This window comes from Lagenorhynchus albirostris, chromosome 20 (assembly GCF_949774975.1).
Source record: "Lagenorhynchus albirostris chromosome 20, mLagAlb1.1, whole genome shotgun sequence".
Lineage (NCBI taxonomy): Eukaryota > Metazoa > Chordata > Mammalia > Artiodactyla > Delphinidae > Lagenorhynchus > Lagenorhynchus albirostris.
The window spans coordinates 34,337,517-34,357,331 of NC_083114.1; the positions used below are offsets into that span (position 1 = coordinate 34,337,517).

At 41.9% G+C, this 19,815-nt stretch overlaps 1 protein-coding gene across 11 annotated transcripts in view; it reads right to left on the reverse strand.

Annotated features, from left to right (window-relative positions):
- HEATR6 (HEAT repeat containing 6) overlaps nt 1-19,815 on the reverse strand; it is a 130,617-nt gene that overhangs the window by 70,113 nt on the left and 40,689 nt on the right. For 3 of the 11 annotated variants that reach the window (XR_009537773.1, XR_009537778.1, XR_009537779.1), the window contains 4 exons: nt 17,870-18,437; nt 16,208-16,262; nt 13,856-13,993; nt 3,395-5,785 (listed from right to left, as the gene is read on the reverse strand). Coding sequence is in view for 4 of the 11 variants with exons in the window: in XM_060135651.1 (XP_059991634.1) it covers nt 16,247-16,262; nt 17,870-18,437 (584 nt within the window). In the remaining 7 variants the exon portion in view is untranslated. The other 8 variants (XR_009537776.1, XR_009537774.1, XR_009537775.1 and 5 more) reach the window with 8 other exon arrangements.

Sequence of the window (19,815 nt, forward strand, 5' to 3'; positions counted from 1 at the left end):
AGGCCTATTTCTCCAGGCTGGAGGCTGTCTGCTAGCATCAACGCTGCCATTGCTGAATTCCCAAGAGGTGCGCCTCCCTTTGACCTGACGTAATCTCGTACTGGGCACGTGGCTTGGCTAGTGGAGGGCAGGCTCTGCTCCAACGTCCCTCCCCTCTCAACAGTGGAGCACCTTGTGCAGTGAACAATGTGGACAACCTTCTGTGGTGGCCTTGCTGCCGTCTCGAGCAGGACGTTCTGACTTCTTGGTCCTCCCTCGTAGCTGGAAGATTCCTTTATCCCAGAAGGAGATAATTACATCTTCTGTGGCCATAACTCTGTTTGGACATTTAGACAAAAATTTATATGTATTTTCTGGAGGACTGGGTGTTTCTTTTACCTAAATTGAAAAGAGGCTTCTTTTAAATAGGATCCAAGAGAGTTCTTTCATATGGTAATTCACATACACTTTGGCTGATAAGCCCTAGACTTGGCAGAAGGTTCAAAGCAGAAATTGTGTTCACATGAGGCACATGGATGCTTTTTGATCTGATTTGCTTTTAGCCGCTGACGTTGGGATAATTTTGGCCTCAAAAACCTGGTAAAATGAGATCCTTTTTAAACAAAGTCTGAACCACCTAGAGTGAGTGGAGGAGTCCTTATACATTGGGAGCTGGGAAAAGAAGCATCTTCTGGTGGAAGATAACCCTCATCACATGAAGGCCATGCTGGAGTGGCCCTGGAGGGGCACCTCATCCAGATCCTTCCTTTTACCAGTGGGGAAACTGAGGCTCGGAGAGAGAATGTGGACTGGCTTAGGTCACACAGTGCGTCGCAGAGCCAGGCTGACCCCTGACAGGCACTTCTTTCTGCACCTGAACCTTGTTGATGGCCAGCAGTGACCAGTGTGAGGATGGAAGGAGCTATGTGGGTGACCGTGTGTATGGGAAAGTGAGAAGGGGACATGTGGGCTGGAAGACAGGGTGTCTCACCAAGTCCAGTGCGGTCCCTCCTCTTTCAGATATGGGAAGCTGCTTTTCCTATGTAAGAAGGGTTAGGGCTAAGCATCACCTACAGGAGACAGCGCTAGGAATACAGTGGGAACTGGGAAGGAAAAGAGAAAGAGGGAAGTTCATCTTACAGACACCAGAGAATATACAAGTGAACCACGTGCCATGCCGCTGTTTCACAAATGACCGTAATACTGGTTTGCGTTGGGGGAGTGTTGGGTGTCAAAGTGACATCCTACCTCGGGTACCATATCTTACCATGTCTGACATGTGTGAAAACACTTTCAGTTGTAAAGATAAGTTGAACTTACTGAGCACCCACTAGCTGAGCAACCTAGTGGGTGCTCAGTAAATGGTAGCATCTCTCAGTAGAGATCCTGCTAAGGAAAGGGACAGAGGAAGGGAACATGTTTTCTCCTTCAATTCCCTTAACGATGCCTTCAGGAGGTATGATTCTCCCCACCTAACAGATGAGGAAACAGAAAGGATAAGTTTCCTGCCCAAGTCACACAGCTCAAGAGCAGTGAAACTCGGCTCCCCTGGCTGTGAGCTATTTCCACCAGCGTAACTCCCATCAGCTTCAGCTGACAATTCCTCCCCTTGCCCCCAGGCCCTGCCACCTCTCCCTGGTGGACATGTAGCAGATATGGTCCCTAAATTCGAGTGCATTCGAGTAGAGGTGTGGTGCCTTGTGCATAAGCTTTGATTTGGGGGGGACGTGTGTTGGTGGCTCAAGCATTTGAGAATGCTGGAAATGGGAGTCTTTCCCAAAAATGCAAGATCAGTGGACATTGTGGGACATACCTGGGTTTGGTTTTTATTCCAAGACCAGCTTGTTTTCCATAGGCCCAAGCTCCATCAGCAGGCCAGGACCCTGTTCTGATTCAGACTTAGAAAGTCAGCACACACATCCGCAGTTGAGGTTGCTCCTGCTTGCGCCTGAGAAATCCTGGGATCCCCTTTCCTTCTCTTGTCTCCTGGTTCCTCTGCTTCTGGTGATGAGGCAGGGACAGCTTGGAACAAAGACCTTCATCATTTCTGTTGTGAAACTGTCCTAAGATTAGGCAACTGTGAATTTTTCATCAATATTCATTTCGCTAGTGGATTTCAACAAGATTAACTCTAAAAAATAAAAATTAACATTTCCATTCCCCGTGAAGGGTACTGGTGAATATGGAAAGAAAAATTCTTTTTTAAAAAATTAATTTATTTATTTGGCTGTGTCAGATCTTAGTTGTAGCACATGGGATCTTCGTTGCGGCATGTGGGATCCTTCGCTGTGGTGTGCAGGCTTAGTTGCCCTGTGGCACGTGGGATCTTAGTTCCCCAACCAGGGATCGAACCCATGTCCCCTGCGTTGGAAGGCAGATTCTTAACCACTGGACCACCAGGGAAGTCCCGGAAAGAAAAATTCTAAAGGTGAAATTGTCTAACTCTGAAGGGCACATGCAGGAGTCCTGACCAGGCTGGGAATGAGGAGACCTACATTTTGGTCCTGACTCCCTCCTGCTGCCTGTGTGTCTTGGGCAAGTTGCTTAACCTCTCTGGGCCTCCATGCTTGTTAAGGACTCTTTCAGTGCAAATATTTTATGGTTATAAACAGGGAGAGAATCATCTCAATAACGTAGTTCCTTTGTAGTACTGACTTTTACACATTCACCATGGAGGATGATACCTGATGTTTAGAATTTTCTCTTGGTTGGAACAGGGACTTGAGTTCTTTCCAACTGTGGCCCTAAGTCTGTGGGTTTGGTAGGCCCATCAGGCTGTAGAGTCACATGCATTTTATATTGTAAAAATATTTCTCGTTTGCTCAAAATAAAATCCTGGAGGTGAAATGGTGTTTCCAAATTCCACTGAATTGTAGCCTCAGAACTAGAGCTGGACCATGTGGTCCAAACTCCTCAGTTTATAAGTGTGAAGGCCCAGAGTCAAGGAGGAAGTACCCCAGGATTCCTGGAGACTTTAAACAGAACTGGAGCTAGAACCTGGGTACCATCACACCCAATCTAGTGCTTTGCTTGTGTCCTCTCTGTATGCATAAAATTGAATAAAAACCAGTTGGAAGAGTAAAGGATTATAAATATCAGACCATAATCTTTTTTTTTTTTTTTTTTTTGTGGTACGTGGGCCTCTCACTGTTGTGGCCTCTCCCGTTGCGGAGCACAGGCTCCAGACGCGCAGGCTCAGCGGCCATGGCTCACGGGCCCAGCCGCTCCGCGGCATGTGGGATCTTCCCGGACCGGGGCACGAATCCGTGTCCCCTGCATCGGCAGGCGGACTCTCAACCACTGGGCCACCAGGGAAGCCCCAGACCATAATCTTAAGAACAACTTTAATCCATGTAAATACAGGCACAGAGATTTTTATTTATATTTTCATTTTAACATGCATCAAAACCCTGAAGTCTTCAAACACCACTATGGACATTCTATTTGCATTTCCTGAAGCCACCCCAGTGAGCAGCTCTGAAATAAATTAAAAAGAGTGGTCAAGCCTGAATGCACACCGAGGTTTCCATGTGCTCAGCTCAGCAGATTCAGGTATGACCCCTACAGAGCTTGGACTCTGAACTGGCACTAACATTCTCTACGCTCAATGACCATTTCACACAATGAATTCATCTGTGTAATTGTGCTTAGCTGTCCCAAGATTAACTCCATGTTTGCATGAAGATCAAAATGCTTACTTTAAAAAGTTTGGTTTTCTTCCATTTCTGTCTTATCTGAGGAGGTATGCATGCTTGGAATTTCTTGGGCTTTTCTTTTTCAGATCTATTCTAGGGATTGAGAATGTGAGGGCAAGTGTATGTGTGTGTGGTGGTGGGGTGACTTACCTTTTATTGTTCTGTTTTTGAAACAACAATCAGCAATCATTCTTCACTGTTTTGATGTCCTCTTGTCAAAGGCAACCCAGAACATTGGGATCTTAAAGTGGGTAACGGCATTCTTGATTGCCCCCATGCCTAGATCCTACATTAGTTAGGATTCTAGAATTCTGCTTTATTAAAATTTTTATCCTGGGTTACAATTTACGTAAAGAGAACACATCAGAAGTATGCATCTTGGTACACTTTTATATATGCATATACTTCTGCTTTGTTTATACCTTCAGTTATTGTTTGGTACCAACTGTAGTGAAATATCCATTGAGTTTTTCCAAAGACTGCTGCATCCACCTGGGGAGGAGGCTGACATTTGGAGCTGCTGGAAGGTGGTGGTGTGACTGGAATCGAGAGGACTTGCTTTCCACTGTTTCACCTCACTTGCACTCCAGCCACAAGTTCTGGGAGGAATATTGGAAGGCACACTGCACTTTCTCTCGCAATGGGGATCAGCAGGGAAGAGGGAGACGTTTGAATGGGGTGGGGTGTTTCCACTTAATCATTACCACCGCTGACATCAATGAAAACTAAGTAATGCAGATCATCCGCCTGGGCTCCTATGATGAGTGGAAAGGAGGCCAGATTCTTAGTAAGTGCTACAGTGAGGTAGGGGATGGACGGAATACAAAACTGAGTGGGGGACGCAGGGTGGCTTGCATTTCAGCTTCAGGATACAATTGATTTTTGTGGTGGAAGGGTCCAAATTGCCCTTGCTATTTCAAAACAACGTCAGGAGAGGATCAGTTGTGTTTTCCAGCACCCCGTGGTTGCCCAGGACACGAGGCAGCCTTGAGGACAAATATGTCCCTCCCTGAAATAGGAAGCCAACTATTTACTTATACAAATAACACTATAAAAGGGCTTTAGAAGTTGAGCTGCAGCTCCTGAGCTTTGACCAGCCCCTAGATTTGTCTCAAAAGGCTCCTTCCGGAGGAAGGAAAGTCCTGAGGCTCTCAGGTCGAGCACTGGCTCAAACAACAATTTAAATCAAGCAGAGCCTCCACTGTCTCCAAGTTGCACCTGCCCAAGCAAACACTCTCAAGACAGCTTCCAAACAAAGATGACAATATTACCATCTCAACCTGAACGTGCATCACAACTCGGTTTCAAAATTCATTGTGTGAAATTAAAAAAAAAAAGTTTTTATAATAAAATTCACGTTTAAATCCTATGATTTTTCATCGTATTCACTTCTTTACATCCCCTCAATTCTTGTCCCCTTCCCTTATCACACTCCTTTGGCAATATCACAACCCTGGTTAGATCTGACTCTCTGCTCACTTAGCACCTGACCCCATGTACCTGAATGAAGTTCGAGAAAAATGCTCAGCTAGGCTGGCAGCTCACACTTTAGATTCATGACCTCAAACCTTGATGGCTCCTTAGTGCTGCCAGGCAATCATATATTGGCATATCCCACTCATCAGTATTTGTTGAATGAATGCATTAAACAAATGAATTTTATTTAGGGTCCCATGGATGCTACAGTTCTCCTTGTCCAAGTTTAAAAGAGAATTTTATTTTAAAAACTTTTTAAAAAAAGTGAGCACTGACCTTGGACGCAGAAGACTTGTATTCCAGGCCTAGCCCTGCTGCTTACTAGCTGGGCGACCCTAAGCAAGTTACCCTTCCTCTCTGGGACTCAGTCTCCTCTATGAGTGAGGCAGCTGGACCAGGACACTAGCAGATGGAGAGTCTCTCTAGATGTCGGTTGAGTGAGATGAGGTCCCTACCTTCTGCCAAAGTTCACAGATCCATGATTCTTCCTTGAGCCAAGCAAGCCCACAGCTGGGTGTCAATCAGGAGAGGGAGAAGTGAGGTCACTGACATTTAATTAGGAAGCAAGGAGAAACACTTGTAGGAGGACCCTTCTCTTCTTTATTGGTCTCTGATTTTAGTTTCTGGTCCTGCAGCTGGAAAGAGATTCCAAAGTAAGCAAACCTCTCATGATAAAAGCAAACAGTGACTTTGGTTCTGAGCAAACTTCAGATGGAGTGCAGCAGAGAGGTGACACTGGACTGGGACTCGGGGACCCGGATGTAACCCAACTCTGTCACTGGTCATCGGTCCCACCCTCCTCTTGGGCCTCAGTTTCCTCTCTGCATAATGAGTGAATTTAAGTGTCCTAAGGTTTTATCTGGCCTCCGCCATTTCCGAGCACTGGTGGCATCTTTTCGCCCTTTTAAACTTGCCTGGCCTGTTTCAGATCAGAACTGGCACAGTATCAGCAAGTTTATGGCTTTATAAGCCACGAAACATGCGTTGCAGATAAATGAGGAAGGCATTGGAGTACTGCATGGAAACACCAAAGTCTTGAACAAGGTAGGACTTTGGAATTGTAAGAGGAATGGAAAGGCGTTCATGGTAGAACGCCTGTCCTTGACCTTAAAACCAGATGGACAAATGGCCACAGACTGAGGGAGATCCACTGGTGCTAGGAATACTGTCTGGCACCTTCCCCCAGGATGTGGTATAGTGGGCAGTTTGGGTGCTACCTGGGCAAATCATTAAAAACAAATCAAAGTCTCCAGTGAGAAGATCACTTCAATTATCTTCCAATCTTTCTGATTCATGGGGTCTGTTGATGAGCTAGAACATTTTAGTAACTCTCAAAACTTTGCTAATCTGTCCCTTTCTCCCTGACAACACTCTCCCCTCTGCCCCCACTTTTTATTAAACAGAGAGAAAAAAGGGCTCAAGCTCAGAATCTTTACCAGTCTAGAATTTGGTAATTTGTTTTGCTTTATTGTATTTATTTTTATGGTTAGGTCTCATGAATAGAAAGTGGTATTATTTTTTAATTTTAGAGTAGTTAAAATTTTATCTTAAAATACATGTAGTTAAGTTTAAAAAACTGAGTTAGTTTCTATAAAATTGTTAAGGAATAATGTGTGTTCTACACAGATACTACAACATAGGGCAGGTGGTCCCTGGGGTTTGGTGGGTGGCATTCCCCAGTCCAAACTGGCATCATTCAGATAGGGGAAGTTCTTCTGGACACCACAATAGTGCTTATAATGCCATTTATATTTACTGGGTAACTCAGTTTTTGGTCTTTTTGTTTTCTTTTTAAATAAATGTGTACTTTTTCCTGATCACTTTGTGTAAAACTTGGAACTACACAAAAACATGTAGAATAAAAGGACAAAATATTTTTTAAAATATATGGAATAGAATGAAAAATCACTCGTCTCTCTACTCAGAAATAACCACTCCTAATACATTGGAAAATTTTTCTTCCTTAGTGTACCAACAGAGCTGTTATTAAAACATATGCATTAAATTTTTGTAGCCTATTTTATTTCCTTAACATTATAACATAAATGTGTCCCCACACCATTCAAAACTCTTCATAAACATTTTAAATGGTTGTAAGGTCTTTAACATAGAGAAGTCCCATAGTGGATTTAACCATTGCCCAGCTGTTTTACATCTGGGTTATTTCCAGTTCTGTCCATTAAAATGTTGTGATGGATAGCTTTATGAATCTCTATTTGCCTGCATTTTTTTTATTTCTTTGTTTAATTTTTATTAGAGTATAGTTGATTTACAATGTTGTGTTAGTTTCAGGTGTACAGCAAAGTGAATCAGTTATACATATACATATACATATATCCACTCTTTTTTTTTTTTTTTTTTTGTGCTATGTGGGCCTCTCACTGTTGTGGCCTCTCCCGTTGCGGAGCACAGGCTCCGGATGCGCAGGCTCAATGGCCATGGCTCACGGGCCCAGCCGCTCCGCGGCATGTGGCATCTTCCCGGACCGGGGCACGAATCCGTGTCCCCTGCATCGGCAGGCGGACTCTCAACCACTGCGCCACCAGGGAAGCCCTCCACTCTTTTTTAGATGCTTTTCCCATACAGCTTATTACAGAGCATCGAGTAGAGTCCTCTGTGCTATACAGTAGGTGTTGCCTGCATTTTGGATGGTTTCCTTACAATAATTCCAGAAGTGGCATTCCTAGGTGGGAAGATTTTTAAGGCTTTTGGGATACATATTGCTAAACTTTTTCCAAAAGTGTGGGGACCTGAAGGTACTCCGATCTGAACCCATGTGATGGGACACACTTGGGTTTGTGTATGTAAGGTGGGCTTGTTACTGGAAAGAGCTCACACTCCGCCACTTTGGGCCAGTTACCTAACTTCACCACCTCCTGCTGGTGCGGGTCTGACCAGTCCCTCCCTGACCAAGAGCAAATGTTCTTTACATCTAGGCTCATGAGTGTTCATATTTCAGCTCAAAAGGTACACGTCATGAACTTCACCATATGTGATTCTCCCTTCATGTAAAGGATCAACAACCATTGATTTTTTGAGAAATCTCCATACTGTTTTCCATAGCGGTGGCACCAATTTACACTCCCACCAACAGTGAATGAAGGTTCCCTTTTCTCTACATCCTTGCCAACTCTTGTTATTTGTTGTCTTTTTGATGATAGCCACTCTGAGAGGTGTGAGGTGGTATATCATTGTGGTTTTGATTTGCATTTCCCTGATGATTAGTAGTGTTGAACATCTTTTCGTGTGTTTATTGGCCTTGTATATCTTTTTTTGGAAAAATGTCTATTCAGGTCCTCTGCCCATTTTTAAATTGGGTTGTTTGTTTCTATGATGTTGAGTTGTATGAGTTCTTTGTATATTTTGGATATTAACCCTTTGTCAGATATATTGTTTGCAAATATCTTCTCCCTTTCAGGAGGTGGACTTTTCATTTTGTTGATAGCTTCCTTTGCTGTGTAAAAGCTTTTTAGTTTGATGTAATCCCACTTGTTTATTTTTGCTCTTGTTTCCCTTGCCTGAGGAGACATATCCAAAAAATATTGCCTTTATTTTCTTATAGAAGTTTTATGGTTTCAGGTCTTACATTTAAGTCGTTAATCTATTTTGAGTTTGTTTTTCTGCATGGTGTGAGAAAGTAGTCCAGTTTGATTACTTTGCAGGTAGCTGTCCAGTTTTCCCAACACCATTTATTGAAGAGGCTGTCTTTTCCCCATTGTATATTCTGGTCTCCTTTGTCATAGATTAATTACCCATATAAATGTGGGTTCATTTCTGGGCTGTCTATTTGGTTCCATTGATCTATGTACCTGCTTTTGTGCCAGTACCACACTGTTTTGATTACTGTAGCTTTGTAGCATAGTTTGAAATCAGGGAGCATGATACCTCCTGTTTTGTTCTTCTTTCTTAAGATTATTTTGGCTATTCAGGGTCTTTTTGTGGTTCCATACAAATTTTAGAATTATTTGTTCCAGTTCTGTGAAAAATGTCATTGGTATTTTGATAGGGATTGCACTGAATCTGTAGATTGCCTTGGGAAGCATCGTCATTTTAACAATATTAATCCTTCCAATCCATGAACATGGTATATCTTTCCATCTGCTGCATCATCTTCAATTTCTTTCATCAATGTCTTATAGTTTTCCAAGTATGTTTTAATTGTTTATTGCATGATTACTACATCAGTGGTGTAGACACCTGGCTGACTGCTTGGGAAAGCACACAGTTACACCTCTGCCTCACATCACACATCCCGATAAAATTCTAACATCTATGAAAGAGTGCATATAAATCAACAAACAATTGGAAAACCATGTCCCATAGAGAACTGGATAAATTATGGAATACTGATACTATGGACTATTATCAAATCATTAAAGTCATGTTTTAGAAGAGTATTTAGTGCTCATGATACATTGTTAAGTAAAGTAGCAGGCTACAAGAAAGTATACAGGTTATGATCGCAATTTTATAGACTAATTTCCCACAATATATCTGGAAGAGTGTTCGTGTGCACACACACATAACTGAAGTGTGTGAGTCCACACAGTGTATACACATAGACATGTATCATGAAACATATCAAAATGATAATAGTGATTATCTCAAGTCATTCTTACTTACATATATTTATTGTTTTGTTTTTTCCTAAAGTTCCACAATGAAGATTCATTACTTGTATAATATGGAAAATCAATAAATGTTATTTAGAAAATGAATCTATGATGGTTTTAATATTAAAATAATTTAAACACTTTGGTGAAAGAAAGTGGAAAAAAATTGGGGGAGCCTGCACCATGAAGGCTGGGAATCCGGTTGCCTGAGCAGCTCTACTTTTTCCTGATGCCTTCCATGGAATGACCAAACACGACTATAAACTTCTGGAACCTGACACCATGCATAGGCTATGTTTCTCTGACGAGGGAACCTGCTGGCCAGTCTTGGGAACCTTGCTCTTGTGTTACACAAGACAGGCTAGGGGTGGCCCAGGGCATCTCTCCATTTCCAGGGGAAAAATTAAGTTCACAGTTAGCGTTTTCTCAATTAAAATTTTTCTCCTATAAAATTTTCTTAAACATTTGATGCCTGAAGTTACTCTGATATATTAGAATCTAGTCTGAGACTATATCAGATTTAGTCCTGATTATATATGTAACTGTCTTAAGTTAATACATCAACATTTCAATATGCACTGGTTCTCCAAAGAATGAAGACTACAACAGTCTGGGTACTTGTTTTCACAAGTTCTCCAGGTGATTCTGAAACATGCCAGCTTGAGACCGCCTGTTGGTGTGTGTTCTAAAGTAGTGGGTCTGAAACTTTGCTGTAATTAGAATCATTTGTGCAGATTTTAAACCTCCCAATGGCAAAAGTACCCCCGACCACTAAACTCAGAATCGGTATTTTTTTTTTAAGTTCCCCAAGTAATGCCAACGTGCAGCCAGGTTTGAGAAACACTGCTCTAACGAGAGCAACCTGAAATCCAGGTGCTGCAGCTCCCGAGCTTGAGAATCACAGCTTTGGTAAGAGCCCTGAGTCTTAATCATTTTGTGTTCTCTGTCTCCATCTGCTGGCCATCCTGCTACATAGCTATAGTTTACAACTTGAGTTTCCAAGACATGCTGCAGCTTGTATGTACTTTTAAGAATGTTCGCCAACTTGTGAATATAACAAAGAAACAGATTCACAGATATACAGAACAAACTAGCGGTTACCAGTTGGGAGAAGGAAGCGGGGAGGGGCAAAATAGGAATAGGAGTTTAAGAGGCACAAACGACTATGTATAAAATAAGTAAGCCACAAGAATATATTGTACAGCACAAGGAATATAGCCAATATTTTATAATAACTATAAATGCAGTATAACCTTTAAAAATTGTGAATCACGATGGTGTACACCTGAAACTTATATAATATTGTACATCAACAATATCTCAATTAAAAAAAATGTTTGGGACTTCCCTGGTGGCCCAGTGGTTGGGAATCTGCCTGCCAATGCAGGGGACATGGGTTTGAGCCCTGGTCTGGGAAGGTCCCACATGCCACGGAGCAACTAAGCCTGTGCACCACAACTACTGAACCTGCGCTCTAGAGCCCGGGAGCTACAACTACTGAGCCCACATGCCACAACTACTGAAGCCCACGCACCTAGAGCCCGTGCTCCGCAACAAGAGAAGCCACTGCAATAAGAAGCCCGTGCATCGCAATGAAGAGTAGCCCCTGCTCGCCACAAACAGAGAAAGCCCACGCGCAGCAATGAAGACCCAAGGCAGCCAAAAATAAATAAAAAATAAAATTTAAAAAATGTTTGCCAAAAGAATCAGAGAACCAAAAAGATTTTAAATGTTTAATACAAATAGCTACAAAATATATTCTTGTTTATAATAGGATGGTTTAAGTGTTAGAAATGCATTAACATAATGCATCTAGGATCATTTTTGTGCTTGGCAAATAAAAAGCAGCCAATAAATGTTGATTATTACCGTTATAATTAGGCATAAGATAAACTCCCATCTTTTAAAATATATTTTAAAAATATATTTAGTGCTACTATACCTGGCACACAGTTGGCTATGTGTACCCAATGGTACAAAGATACAGTCTGTACAGTGAAAAAGAGAGATCAAGAGAGTGTGTGTGTATGTGTGTGTGTGTGAGAGAGAGATTTTTTAAATTATAGATGTTTGGGGGAGTATTCTGTACTATGCGTTCTGTCACGTGCATAGATTTATGTAACTACCACCACAATCAGGACTCCAAACAGTTCCATCATCCCTCCAAAACTCCCTCATGCTTCCCTATAGTCGAATCCTGCCCCCATCCCAATCCCTGCAAACCACTGATTTGTCTTCCATTCCTAAAGTTTTGCCTTTTCCATAATGTCATGTAAATGGAATCACAGTTTGTAACATTTTGAGAGTGGCTTCTTTCACTCAGCATAATTTTCTTCCTTCTGCTTGCTCTAGGTTTTTTTCTTATTTTCCTAGTTAAGTTTGAAATTTAGGTGATTGTTTGAAACCTTTCTTCTTCTCTAAAATAAGTACCAAATATTATAAATTTCCATCAAAGCTTTGCTTTAGCTGCATCTATACATTTTGATATGTTATATATCAAATACTATTATATTTTCATTTTGTTCAGTTTCAAGTATTTTCTAAGTTCTCATTTTCCAATATCCTTTGAGACTTGCCCCTTCGACCTCCTATGGATTACTTAGAAGTATGTTATTTAATTTCAAGTAATTAGAGATGTCCTGGTGATTGATTTCTGGCTTAATTTCATTATGGTCAGAGATCATACTTGGTATGATTTCAATTCTTAAAAATCTGTTCAGTTTCACGATCCAGAATATGGTCTATTTGTCCTATTGGTTACTGAGAAAGGAGTGAGTGTTCAAAGTCTCCAACTGTTAATTGCTGACTTGCCATTTCTCCTTTCAGTTCTATCAGTCTTTGCTTCACGTGTTTTGAAGATGTGTTGTTAGGTTCATATCCATTTAGCATTGTTAGGTCTTCTCTGTGACTTGACACTGTTATCATCATGCAATTTCCATGTTTATGCCTGGTAAATTTTCTTGCTCTGAAGTCTATTTTGTCTGACAGTATATAGCTACTCCAAATTTCTTTTGATTAGTATTTGCATGGTATATTTTTCTTTCTCCTTTTATTTTTAACCTATACTACTTATTTTAAATGGGTTTCTTATAAAATGCATATAGCTGGGTCTTGGATATTTTTACATTCGGACAATCTCGTCTTTTAATTAGTATACTTAGACCTTTTAAACTTAATGTAACTGTTGATATGTTTGGATTTAGGTCTACTGTTTTTTGTTTTCTATTTGTTCCCTATGTTTTTCATTCCTGTCTTTCGTTTCCTGTCTTCTTTTGGATTATTTGAATATTTTTTAGTATTCCACTTTACCTATTGAGCTTTTAAATATATCTTTTGTGTAATTTGTGTGTGTGTGCATGTGGTTTCTTTAGCGACTAAAAAATACTTAACTTTTCATAGGTTGTTTGGGATTAATATTTTATCATTCAAGTGAAATATAGAAATCTTACTACCGTATAAACCTCTTCACACTTCCTCTTTATGTGGTAACTTTCATGTGTATTACACCTATATTCACTGAAGACCCCGTCAGACAATGTTATAAGTCTTGTTTTAACTGATTATACATGTTATAAAAAGCTTAAGATGAGAAAAATAGTCTATTTATCCAAATATTTCCCATTTCTGTTGCTCTTCCTTCATTCTCACGGTTTTGAATTTCCCTCTGGTGTCACAGTTCTATTAACAAAATATTATCACACCAAGAAGTCAAATGAGAAAACCCAGAGAGCAAGAGAAAGCAATGGGCATCACTCTCTTGCTGTTGGGACCGCACTTCCTCTGGTCAGAGAGAAGGGTTCCCCTCCCTGAAGTTTTAGGCACCTGCCTGGCTGTGACAGCCTCTGCTGCAGTGGGATTGCCGAGGGGCTGCAGTGGGATTGCCGAGGGGCTGGAGTGGGAGATGAGAAGCAGCAATAAACAGGGATCTCCCTGACTCTCTCTGACTTACATAGGCCCTCTTGCCCCATCCTAGGACCAGAATAGACAGCTTCTCTGGGAGCTCCTTCTGCCTTCATGGTATGCAGGTCCAGGATTCTGTCTGCTTGGAGTCCAGGCCAGGAGACACCAGAGTGGGAAAAACAGTAAACTTACTGCCAGTTAGGTGGTACTCGGAGTTCCCCTTTCCTTCCCTGATCTTCCTGTTATTCTTTCCTTTCCAAGATAGCTGCTCCATGCATTGAGTCCAGGCACTACAGCTGCATGCAGTGGGAGAGACAGGGTGGGCTAGGACTGGAATGAGAATAAGAGATGGATTTTTATGTAACAAACAGGGCCGTGGATTTACAAAGGCTGAAAAATGCTCCCTTAGGGCACCCTAACTGAGGAAGAGATTCTCTTTTCCCCTGCAGTGTGGTGGCTAGAAGCCTAATCCTTGGTTTGAATTTTTACATTCATTTTTCCAGATGAACTTTAGAATCATTTTGCCATTAAAAATATTGTTTTTGATAGGACTTAAGCTAAATTTATAGTTTCAGAGAGATATGGTCTTTTTATAATAAAGGGTCCTTCTATCTAGGAACATGGTATATCTTATCATTTTTTTTTTTTTTTTTCCCTTTTTGCGGTACGCGGGCCTCTCACCGCTGTGGCCTCTCCCGCCGCGGAGCAACAGGTTCCGGACGCGCAGGCCCAGCGGCCACAGCCCACGGGCGCAGCCGCTCCACGGCACGTGGGATCCTCCCAGATCGGGGCACGAACCTGTGTCCCCTGCATCGTCAGGCGGACCCCCAACCACTGCACCACCAGGGAAGCCCTCATTTTTTTTTTTTTAATGTCGTCTTCAATGACCTCCAACAAATTTTTTTAATTTTTTCACAAAATCCTTGCATACGCTTTGGTTAGATTTATTCCTGGGTATGTTATTCTTTTTATTACTATTGTGATAGGATTTTTTTTTTTTCCGGGTTATTCTTTTTATTACTATTGTGATAGGATTTTTTTTTTTTTTTTTCCGGTACGCGGGCCTCTCACTGCCGCGGCCTCTCCCGTCGCGGAGCACAGGCTCCGGTCGCGCAGGCCCAGCGGCCACGGCCCACGGGCCCAGCCGCTCCACAGCACGTGGGATCCTCCCGGACTGGGGCACGAACCCGCGTCCCCCGCATCGGCAGGCAGACCCCCAACCACTGCGCCACCAGGGAAGCCCGATAGGATCTTTTTTAACATTAAAAAAATCTTATTGGTTATTGTTGATATATAGAGGAGCTATTGATTTTGGCATATTTACTTTGTAACCAGCTACCTTACAGAACTTTTATTCTATTATTTTCTGAGTTGATTTTCTACAAATAATGATTTGTGAATTCCATCCCTCAGACTGGTGTTCTACAAATAAAGATAATTTGGAACCTCTCTTTGAAAAAACTTGGAAAATTCTACTTTTGGTTTATTTAATCACACTATCAAATTACACAATGTTAGGTAACAGTGGTGCTGACAGGCTTGCTTGTCTTGGTTGTGACTTTTTTAGCAAAGCCATCATCAAGATAGAAATATTTTATGATGTTAACGAAGCATCTTTTTTTATTCTTTAAAATCTTTAAAAGGATTTTTGATCAGTAAAGAACATTGAGTTTTATCAAGTGCTCTTTCAGTAACCATAAAAATGACCATTTTTATGAGTTTTCTTATTTGACCTATCAATGTGATAACATTTTGTTAACAGAACTTCTAAATTTAAAAAATACCTGTGTTCCTAGAGTCAATCCTACTAGGTCATAGAATAGATTGCAGAGCAATAATTCTCAAGGAAGGGCTTTTTCCATTGACACAGCTGCTCCTGTTTAGAATTATGTCTCCAGAGAGGCTGCACTATATTAATGAGGTGAAGGCCGAATGAACCGGAGTAACTAGAACTCACTTAGCTCTTACGTTCGTGAGATTCTGCTCCTCGTCTGGATTCACATACAAATATCAAAATCAGGGAAGTTGCTGCCCTGCTATTCTATAGGAGGTTTCTGTCTACCCTCTAATCACCTTAGGGCACTGGCTCTACCATTAACTAATTCTACAAAAGAGGTTACAGTGTGCGTCTTCCTCGGGTTCTGCAAGTGGGCAGGAATTAGTGGGTTTCACAGGAAAGGTTTGAATATAAGTGATGTTTCCTAATGCTGTCAGTTCAATGAATAAAGAATCTAGACATCTGTGCCAAGCTGATTCCTCCAAATTTTTCTTTCAAATATCAAAAGAAAGTTCAGAATTTGGCATTCTGAATTAGAATTCTGTATCAGAGCCAGACTTACTGTTTCTGCATCAAATAAGTTCCGGCCCTTTATTCTCTGAGTGGCTTCCTTTCATAATGGCAGCTTTACTGAGGCCCCAGCCCAGGTGTCTGAGAGGAGCCCCTGGCCCAGGTGTACACCCACAAAGCCACAGGGAGAAGAGAATCAGCACCCCATTGGGAAGGAAGCCCACACCCTGCATTATGGAATTTCTAGAAGTGCTTACCCTTGCTTTTTCCCTGCATACGAATATTAACATCTGTTTTCAGAAACCTGGACACCTTAATGGAAGCAAAAGGTTTAGAAAGAAAAAAATTAGATTTTATTCAAGATAAGCAAAGGATAAGAGTGAATCATCAAGTAAAACCATTCAAAGTCACTTCACAGATATTTTATCAAGGAACCCACCAGTGAAAGCCCAAAGAACCAGGAATAAGTTATATATGCCACATTTTTACTTTCATGAAAACAACAAGCAAATAAACTGCTACTAAGAATATATTCCTTCAAGAGAAGGAAGTCCTAAGATTCATTGCAGGGTCAGTACAGGTTCAACTCAGTTCCATGGACTCTATAAAAAATCGTGTCCAGAATCATCTCCAAAGAAAAGCAAGTCTAAAGAATGCTCTATATGGTAGTTTTTACTGTGCTGATAGTCTCATTCTTTGGAAACTTGTACTCTACCAACAGAAAAGTGAGCCTTCGGCTCTCTGAGCACTCTGTTCCCTAGTCTTTGCCTAAACAGTATTTTCTGAACATACAACAACACAGAGGGAGAAGAGTATCTTAAGGGCAAAGAAGAAAAACTGAGGACGTATGTATGCTGTGAAATATGTATTTTAAGCTAAATAACCATAGGTAAATAATATATTGCCCAAACCCACTCTACGTATCTTGATTCTTATTTATCCCATATCAAGTATAAGTGTGGAATCTTTTATTATATATCTCTAAATTCCTGACTGAAATAATTTCCAATAAATTGTTGGTGGTCAAGAGATGTACACAAAATTTAAATGTCAATAATTTTTCAGTGAGAAATTACTTTTTATAACTGCTTGGGCATTATCAAAATACAACTTAAAAACCTTTCTTTGTAATCATCTAAATTAAACAAATAATTCTTTCTTAAAGCACAAACCCAAAAGTGGCAAAACAACCATAAATTTAGCATATGGGACCACATTCTCCTAAAGGGCATTAGGAAATTCAGACAGAAGCTGATGTTACGGCCAGGGTGAAATGGACATGGGCCCAGGCCAGAGGCCCGTGCGTGCCAGTTCACTCTTTACAGGCTTGAGGGAAGGCGCGGAGGGCTTCCAGGGTTGCCACTTGGGGAGCTCAGTGCCACCGCTATTTATTGACCTGTAAGGAACCGTCTCAGTATTTTAGCAACTGATGCAGCTGTAGCAGAACGAACTGGCTGAACAGCAGCTCTGCTCACAGCTTTCTATAAATGCAACTTGATAAAAATGGTAGATTATGGGCACACTGCTTTACATTAGTTTATTATAAAAGAAAAACAATTCCCAGAGACACAATATACAACATTCTAACTCCGAAATCCTTTTGCTATTCTAAAAATACTCTTCTGAGACTAAACACTCTTCACAACCCCCAGTCTGCTCAGCCCACAAGACAACCCAACTCCTTGGCTCCCACGTGCACAGGTCAGGGGTTCCAACAACCATGGCCATGGCCAACACAGTGAAACCACTCTCTAAAGTGGCTGAGCCCTTTGAGAAAAATTTAAATAGCTGCTAACTCAATCTAAATAAATAGTGAAAGGACTGTTTCTGCCCCTAAGATTAAATCCCACACATCTGATGCTCAAACTCAGGTCTTCCTGTCATCACTTGACACATGGAGGGTCCGGTAAAATATTCACCGATTTGTTAATCCTAAGAGTGCTACTTGTGATCCAGATGAGTCAAAATAAATGGCCAGGATATCTTCTAAATAGCCCATGATGGCCCTTTTGGCTGTGTCGCCAGCCAGTGCCTGGACACTGCTTATGTGCTCCAGGGCTGTTTTGACCATCTGGTCTCTTTCCTGCGGGTTGTGGGGTGCTCCAGTGTCATCTCTCTCTGTTCCTGATTTTAAAAATTGTAGGATATAGGACTGGACCATGTCCCCATTCAATTCAAGGGTTTCTTTGATGCAGGACAGGTCTGAGGCGCTGGCCAAGCTCAAGAGGTGAATCAGTGCCTGGCAGATTTGGGTCCGTAGGCTAGCACAGTACTTGAATTCCAAAAAGTCTGTGGTGTCTTCACTCTTCTGTAAGGCAGTGACCAATGCATTCCAGATCTGAGCGTACTGGTCAACAGATCCATAGTGCTCTCTCTTGCCCGGGACAGAAAGGGCAGCGGCAGATCTGATGCGCACTTTGAAGTTCTTGCATGATGTCACAACTGATGTCAGGGCGTTGTAGGCCTGGGAGGTCCACAGGGCTGTTCCTAGAAAGAATCCATGGTCATTAAAGCAAATAAAGGTTTAAAAATAAGTGGGGTGAGAGGGGTAGAAGGAAGCACATACACTAGTGCTCAAGTTAGTCATTTTATGTTTTCATTTAATTCTCACAATAATCCTACAAGATCGGGGTGGTGAGTGACTATGGGATCCTAGGTAAGTGGCCAAGTACCGGCTCCCAAAGCTCTCCCTTTCCCTAGATGAGCATGACATGTGCTCAGGACTTCTGCTACCCTGAATAGGAACTTTGGTGACTTAGAAAGAGGCTCCTTCTCTGGGAAGATGCTCGTCTGAGGGGGTAAGGCTTGGTGGGAGAAGCAGGGACTGAACTGCAGCCCCACCTGTCCTCTCGGCTGGGTGCTTCTGAGCAGTGCACAAAGTGCACAACTGTATGCCCAGCCCTGCTCATGCTGGCAAAAGGCCATTTCATCACACAGATTAGCATCTAGACCCTGCTCTGGACAAAGCAAGTCATGCATTTAATTGCAAAGAAAAAGAAAATACTGTCTAGGCAGTGACTGGGGGACAGAGGACTCAGATTAAGTGAAGGCTCAATTTTCTAATATTGAGAAGATGATGCCTAGATTCTTGGCTCCTCTCGCTTCCTGTTGGCCCCAGGAAATCGGCCAGCTTTATTCCTTGTCAGAGTTACCACTTACTCCATTTCGGGAGTTCTCAGTCCTCAAGGTGGGCAGCAGAGTAGAAGGCAGCTTCCCTAATGCTCCCAGCCCTTCCCAACATCTCTGATGTCTCTGAAGACAGGCAGCAGATACCCAGCTTCCATGAGCTCCAACCCCAAAGGTTACTTCAGGCTGCTTCCTCAGTGGAAAAAGCCACGAGGCTACATCTCCACTGGTTCCCGGCTGACTGGTCCGCCTGGACGCTCTTGGCAGTAAAGGGGAGAAGAGCCAGATTTCCCTAACGTGATGCAGGCTCTGCTGGTCCAGAATGGCTTCACCTCTCCAGGAACACACACTTATGTTTCAAATCTTGTCACAGAGACAAATATGTAAGGTAAATGCTGGCAGTTCAAGCGACTGGGATTAGGAGGCTGCGATCCAGACACCCAAGCAGCTGTCAGCCACTGATGATATATCAAGGTGCACACCATGTCATTACTCAGAGGCAGATCCCTACGCAGCATTCCACTTCAGTACCAAGGGCGCATATGGAATCTCCAATTTATACCCTCTTCCTCCCAGGTCTGTTTTCCCCTTTATTTTTTTCCTGATTGTTAAAATGATAGATGCTCACTGTAAAAAACTTAGAAAATGAAAGCAGATAAAATCCTACTCATCATCCCATTCAGAGGCAACCACTGTTAATAATTAGACTAATTTCTTTTCAGTCTTTTTTCTATCCATT